The 6,010-nt window shown below is 46.8% G+C and overlaps 1 protein-coding gene and 1 long non-coding RNA gene across 3 annotated transcripts in view; one reads left to right on the top strand and one right to left on the bottom strand.

Moving 5' to 3' along the window:
* The first annotated feature begins 578 nt into the window (after nt 1–578).
* Rtca (RNA 3'-terminal phosphate cyclase) overlaps nt 579–6,010 on the top strand; it is a 20,313-nt gene continuing 14,881 nt past the window's right edge. The window contains exons 1-5 of one of the 2 annotated variants that reach the window (XM_050148792.1): nt 579–799; nt 891–991; nt 1,884–2,027; nt 3,035–3,158; nt 5,714–5,772. In XM_050148792.1, coding sequence (XP_050004749.1) covers nt 755–799; nt 891–991; nt 1,884–2,027; nt 3,035–3,158; nt 5,714–5,772 — 473 coding nt within the window. In that variant the 5' untranslated portion in view covers nt 579–754. Of the gene's footprint in view, nt 800–890; nt 992–1,868; nt 2,028–3,034; nt 3,159–5,713; nt 5,773–6,010 lie in introns of those variants that run through there. The other variant, XM_050148874.1, reaches the window with a different exon arrangement.
* The window catches only part of LOC126505806 (uncharacterized), a 32,267-nt gene continuing 29,348 nt past the window's right edge, over nt 3,092–6,010 (bottom strand). The window contains exon 4 of the long non-coding RNA XR_007592985.1: nt 3,092–3,240. This is a non-coding gene — a long non-coding RNA (uncharacterized lncRNA). The remainder of the gene's footprint in view (nt 3,241–6,010) is intronic.

Raw genomic sequence — 6,010 nt, 5'->3', positions numbered from 1 at the left:
TCTCTCTCTCTCTCTCTCTCTCTCTCTCTCTCTCTCTCTCTCTCTCTCTCTCTTTCTCTCTCTCTTTTTGGATTAGCTACTAAGAAGGGTTGGCTGAACCTACTTTGTGAGGGTTGCCGGAGCCCGGGCTCTGATGATAAACAATTTAAGTAACCATACAACCATAGCTAATATTCCAAATCTCAACTAGGAGTACTGCCCTGATTAGTATCTTGGAGCATGTTCTAGATTGGTTTAAGTAATCTATGTGTTTCCAGAATATTGAGTCAACAGAGGTAGTGATGTTTACACCACACAATTCAGGCGATTCAGACTCATTTCCTAAGTCTTTCAGGTACCCAACGACGCTGGAGAAAGTAGAGCAACACACTATTGTGGGGAAAGTTAAAACACCAGCCTGAGGGACAACTGAAGAATGTACCTGTTGGGAAAAGGTCTTCGGGAACCAGAAGGTTTGGCTGTGTCACCCCCTTGCGGTCAGCCCAGATCCCTGAGTTTGGGAATATAGGCCAACAACTCTCTGCGCAGCCTCTTTTGAGCGCCGGGCAGCGCGCATGCGTACAGACGGCGGGCCGGGTCCACAGAGGGATTTCGTTCCTGCTGGGAGGCTTTCCCCTGAGGCACTGATTCTTTCTCCTTCCGGCAAGCTCGGACCGGAAGCGCAGTGTCGGGACTGCGGGCTTGTTGGCGCCCGGTCCTTTCCCTGTGGCAGCCGGGGCGTGGTCGCTGCGGGCCGGGCTCACGCGCTTCAGCGATGGAGGGGCAGCGGGTGGAGGTGGACGGCGGGATCATGGAAGGGGTGAGTGCGGGGCTGTGTGTGGCCGGGGCGAGGCGTGGCGGTGGGGACCTCCATTCAGCGTCTCTTGTTTCTTGTCCCCGGTGCTCTGTAGGGCGGCCAGATCCTCAGGGTCTCCACCGCCCTGAGCTGCCTCCTGGGCCTCCCCTTGCGCGTGCAGAAGATCCGTGCGGGCCGCAGCACACCGGGCCTCAGGTACTGCGGGCGCGTGGGGAATCGGGCCCCTGAGTGTAGGTCGCCGGGCTGGGAGCCCGGGATCGGAGCCCGGGTTGTGGGGCAGAGGATGCCCGGGGCAGCGTCCAGAGTGCAGCCCTCGCCCGTCTTTCCCGTCCCTAAGACGGGCTGCGAGTTGTCCTTGGGACGCACTGAAACACGGTAGTTTGTCACTTGTGTTTGCCTTAGATTCGCTCTCATCTAGCCCAGGGTAATCCCGAACTCCCTAGATGGGAATAATAATAACCTTGAACTTTTGATTCTCCTGTCTCCAATTCTCAAATGCTAGAATTACAACTGTGTGCCACCATGCCCGGTTTATATAGTTCTGGGGATGAAACCTGACGCTTCCTCCATCCTATGCACCTCCACCGAGCCACATCCCTATCCCCCAATCAGTGCATCTCGTTTTATAAGAATAGCCGTCAGATTGTTAGCGCACACAATAGTGAGGGTTCATAGCTTGTCTTTAATTTAATTGTAGCTTTAAAGGGTCTTATTTAAACAATCCTATTTTGTGTGGGTTGAGGCCTCAACATAGGATTTAGGGGGTGAGAGGTGTCATGGGTTGGTTATTTAGTAGAAGGCAAGCAAGGCTGGTAGCACGTAGGTAGTTCTATTTTTCCCTTTATGCACACTTGGAATTTGTAACAGTTCCTCGGTGTGTTTGTAACCTAAATAACCAGTCTTGAGACCTTTAAAAAGTTGCCTATAAGCAGTGAGTGTAAGTGCGTTAAAAACCCCGGCTGAAGCTCTGCCATTCAAGACACGGTACTTGCTTTCTGGCCATTGCTTCTGTGGCGGTTCTGTAGAGTGGGGTATTAATATAGGCAGTCTGATTGCACACGTTTTGATGCAGTATTATGACCTGAAGGCCTCAGCATTTATCTGGACTGGAAATGGTTCGCGATTTGTGTGATGGGCACCTGGAGGGGGCAGAAATCGGCTCAACAGAGATAACCTTCACACCGGAGAAGATCAGAGGTGGAATCCACACGGCGGATACGAAGACGGCAGGGTATGTCGCTCCATCCAGGCTTCAGTTCCGATGGGGTTTCTGAGGCTTCCTGGGGGGATGCTCCTTAACCCTTTAGAGATCCAGTTTTCTCCCCCTTAAAATGTGAATAATAGACCTTTCAAGGTTAAAGACAGTGGATGTGGCCAGGCGATGGTGGCGCACACCTTTAATCCCAGCACTTGGGAGGCAGAGGCAGGCAGATCTCTGTGAGTTCGAGACCAGCCTGGTCTACAGAGCTAGTTCCAGCTCCAAAGCCACAGAAAAACCCTGTCTCGAAAAACCAAAAAAAAAAAAAAAAAAAAAGACAGTGGATGTGAATCTTTGGGTGCCTGCTCGTTGAGCCATAGCATTCATTCATTCATTCATTCAGACCGGGTTTCTCTGCGTGGCGTTGGCTGTTCTGTATCTTTGTACTTGTTGAGTTATAACATTTATTCATTTATCATTCATTCATCCATCCATCTACTTACTTATTTATTGGGACAGGGTTTCTCTGTGTGGCCCTCGCTGTCCTATAACTCACTCTGTACTTCTTGAGTTATAGCATTCATCCATCCATCCATTTATTTATTTAATTTTTTATTGAGGCAGGATTTCTCTGAGTAGCTCTGGCTGTCCTGGAACTAGCTCTGTAGACCAGGCTGACTTTGAACTCATAGAGATCCTCCTGCCTCTGTCTCCCAGGTACTGGGATTAAAGGTTTGCCCCACCACTTGCTGGCCACATTTTTTTTTCTAATATTTTTGGTGGTGCTGGGTATTCAACGAAGGCCTCACAATCAAAAGGCTGAAGCCTTTTATTATTGATTTATTACCTCAACCCAGTTTGCTTATCATCTTTCTAATTGGAAATATTTCCCTGAGATTCAGGATTCTATCCTTTAGACACTGGAGTGTTCTGGCTTCCGCATTGTCTGAGCCACAAGTCCCACCGGTGTGCAGTAACGAGTACAGCTGTCCTGAGAATCAAGAGACAGTACAGTTAAGCGTGTTCTGCCTTTTCCTTAGGAGTGTGTGCCTCTTGATGCAGGTTTCAATGCCTTGTGTTCTGTTCGCTGCTTCTCCGTCGGAACTTCGTTTGAAAGGCGGAACTAATGCTGAGATGGCCCCACAGATCGATTACACCATGCTGGTAAGGGGCGGCCTCGTGCTCTCTCTGTAAATATGTCTGCAGTATCTTCGTGGACATTCCTCTTCAGGCATGTTTTCTAATTCTGTTGCAGGAAAGGGGACAGATTAAGGTTCACTTTAGGGTTTGCATTATAAATTAAGATCGTATCCATACTGAGTGTTAAAGGGCCTGAAAGTATAATTACATAAATCGTATCAGTTATTATAGAAATCACCAGTTTCTACTTTAGTACTGGTGTGCTTATGGGGGGAAAGTGGCGCAGGTTGAGTGTAGCACGGAAACACCAAGTGTGCCAGAATTTGAGCCAGTGAGATGGCTCATTGGGTAACAACACTGGCTGTGCAAGCCCGATGACCGAGTTCAGCCCCAGAACCACAGCAGAAGGCCAGAGCCGACCGCCCCATCAGTGCCTTGGTGCATGTACCCCCCCCCTTCCCCCGGGGCACAAGTGGAGCATTCCCACCTGACTTCATGTGACGGCAGTGGTCACAGCCCAGGTGCCGGTGACATTCACTCATTCCTTCAGAGTCTGTGTATAGCGTGTGAAACGTGAGTTTCATGTGTGCATCCCATCATCGTGTGTGTGCAAATGCCACAGAATCTGAGACAGTCAGAAGCCCAAAGCCCTTCTGGGTCTGAGCATTTTCAGGTGAGGATATTCAATCTGTGTTAATTTTTTTCTCGAGGTTTATTGTGGCATAATTCTTTACAGTTAAATTTATTCCTTTAAATTTAGTTTTAGGAATTTTTTACATATAGATACATGTGAACCAATTTTCATAGCTAAGATGTGGGATAGATTTATTTAAAAAAAACAAACACACTCTTTATGGGTAGCCAGTCCTGTTCCTAACTCCTGGCAACCACTTTTCCATTGTCTTTTAGTCTTGCTTTTTTCACAATGCCATCTAAAGTAGTAATGCATGTGTGTGTGTGTGTGTGTGTGTCATTAGAATTAGGTCTTTTTTCCCCTCTTTTCGAATAGGATCATTATATCCCAGGTTGGCCTTAAATTGCTGTGTAGGGAGGGTAACCTTGTGTTTCCAATGCTCCACTTCTACTTGCAGGTCTAGAGTTGCAAGTGTGCCCCACTATGGCCAGTTTTGCTGGAAAATGACTTCATGCATGCTAGCCAGGCGTGTTACCAACTAAGCTCCGTGCTAGTTCCTGGGTCTAGATTTTTTCACTTACATGATAAATTTGAGATTCAGTGTTAAAGTAAAGGCCAAGTGGTTTTATTCTGTATAGGAAGCAGTTTGTTTATCTGCTCATGAGTTGGAGGATACTTGAGTTGCTTCCATGTTTTGGCAATTTTGAATAAATTCACTACTAAGATGTGCAGACACTGCCAAAATATGTTTCAGCCCTGTCTGTCCTCTTTGTTACCTGTGAAAGCTCCTGCATCCCACCAAGCATTGGTGGCTTCTGTGCTCAAGTCCCCCTTACCCCACTCCACATCTGAGTGTTTGAAGTGTTTGGGTGCAGGGGACCCAGGGCTTTACATGTGTTAGGCAAGCACTCTGCCCTGGGCTGCATCACCACTCCTGTCTTTGAAAAAAGCAAAACAGAAAGTTAGTGCCGTCTATGGCACTATACACATGGAGACAACCTAGAGAAAGGAGCCAAACTCTCAAGTAAATCGCATGTGTTTTCGTGGGCTTTAGGCTTAATTACTGTCTTCTTGTGAAGTGCTGCCGTTATGATGGACGGCATCATCTCTTTAGTGTGCTGAGATGTGTAATGAAGGTCACTTCCTCTTTACCTAGTAATTCACATAGAGGAAGCCGCTCAGTCTAAGCCACTGTGGAAGGTGACTGTTAAGGTCCTTGAGCATAGCCTTGTATAAACTCTGTATCATTGTGTAGCATCCAAGGAAGAGACTCTTAGAGCAGCGGTTCTCCACCTGTGAGTTGCCGCAACCCCCTTTGGGGGTCAAATATCAGATATCCTGCATATCAGATGGTTACATTACAATTCACAGCAATAGCAAACTTACGGATATGAAGTAGCTTTGAAGTAATCTTTGGTTGGGGGTCACCACACAATGAGGAATTGTAGTAAAGGGGTACAGTGTTAGGAAGGTTGAGCTTCACTGCTTTAGAGGATGGATTGATAAATATTACTCAACTGTTATGTTATTTTAATATTGTTTGGGAAGAACTTATGATATTATGAAAAATGTTCCTAATATGAAATGAGAATAATGGAGGGTAGAGTGTCGATCTGATAGATTCAGCATATTGAGAAGCAGTATATAGTGGAAGGCTGTTCACCAGCGCCCTCTTGTGTCCCTTTGTGCGCACTGTTGTTACCACCCGGAGGACTGGTGTGTGGAGTGTGCGGCGCTGCCCTTAGGTAGACTTGTGCAGTCCTGCTCAGTGCTCAGCTGTGCACCGGAGTTCTTGTATGCACAGTAGAATTGCTCTCGGTATTGCTGTTGTCCCTCTGTATCTGTAGCACCTACTGACCAGCTTACTGCATGGCTTTTTTATTTAATAATTGAACTTGGTGAATCTCTGCACACCAGTGGCTAAAGTAACAATTGACTTTTTCAGGTTTTCAAGCCAATCGTTGAGAAATTCGGTTTCAAGTTTAATTGTGACGTTAAAATGAGGTGAGTTATTCAGTCCTTAGTGCCCCACCCCATCCTCCGACAGCAGTGCTGGGGACCCAACGCAGGGGCTTGTGAGCCAGGCCAGTGCCCTGTCAATGAGTTATAGCCTCGGCCCTTAATCTTTTTCATCTATTACAAGTTCCGACATTAGTGGAAAAGTTATGTTTAGAGAACTATTACTCTGATACTGTTAATGTGTTATATTTCTTTTCTTTTTTTTTTTTTTTTTGTTTTTTGA

Source organism: Alexandromys fortis, unplaced genomic scaffold (genome assembly GCF_014885135.2).
Source record: "Alexandromys fortis isolate MF-2015 unplaced genomic scaffold, M_Fortis_MF-2015_v1.1 scaffold_19, whole genome shotgun sequence".
NCBI classification, from domain to species: domain Eukaryota; kingdom Metazoa; phylum Chordata; class Mammalia; order Rodentia; family Cricetidae; genus Alexandromys; species Alexandromys fortis.
The sequence above is the reverse complement of the archived record's forward strand: the minus strand, read 5'-3'. Positions and strand labels throughout refer to the sequence as shown.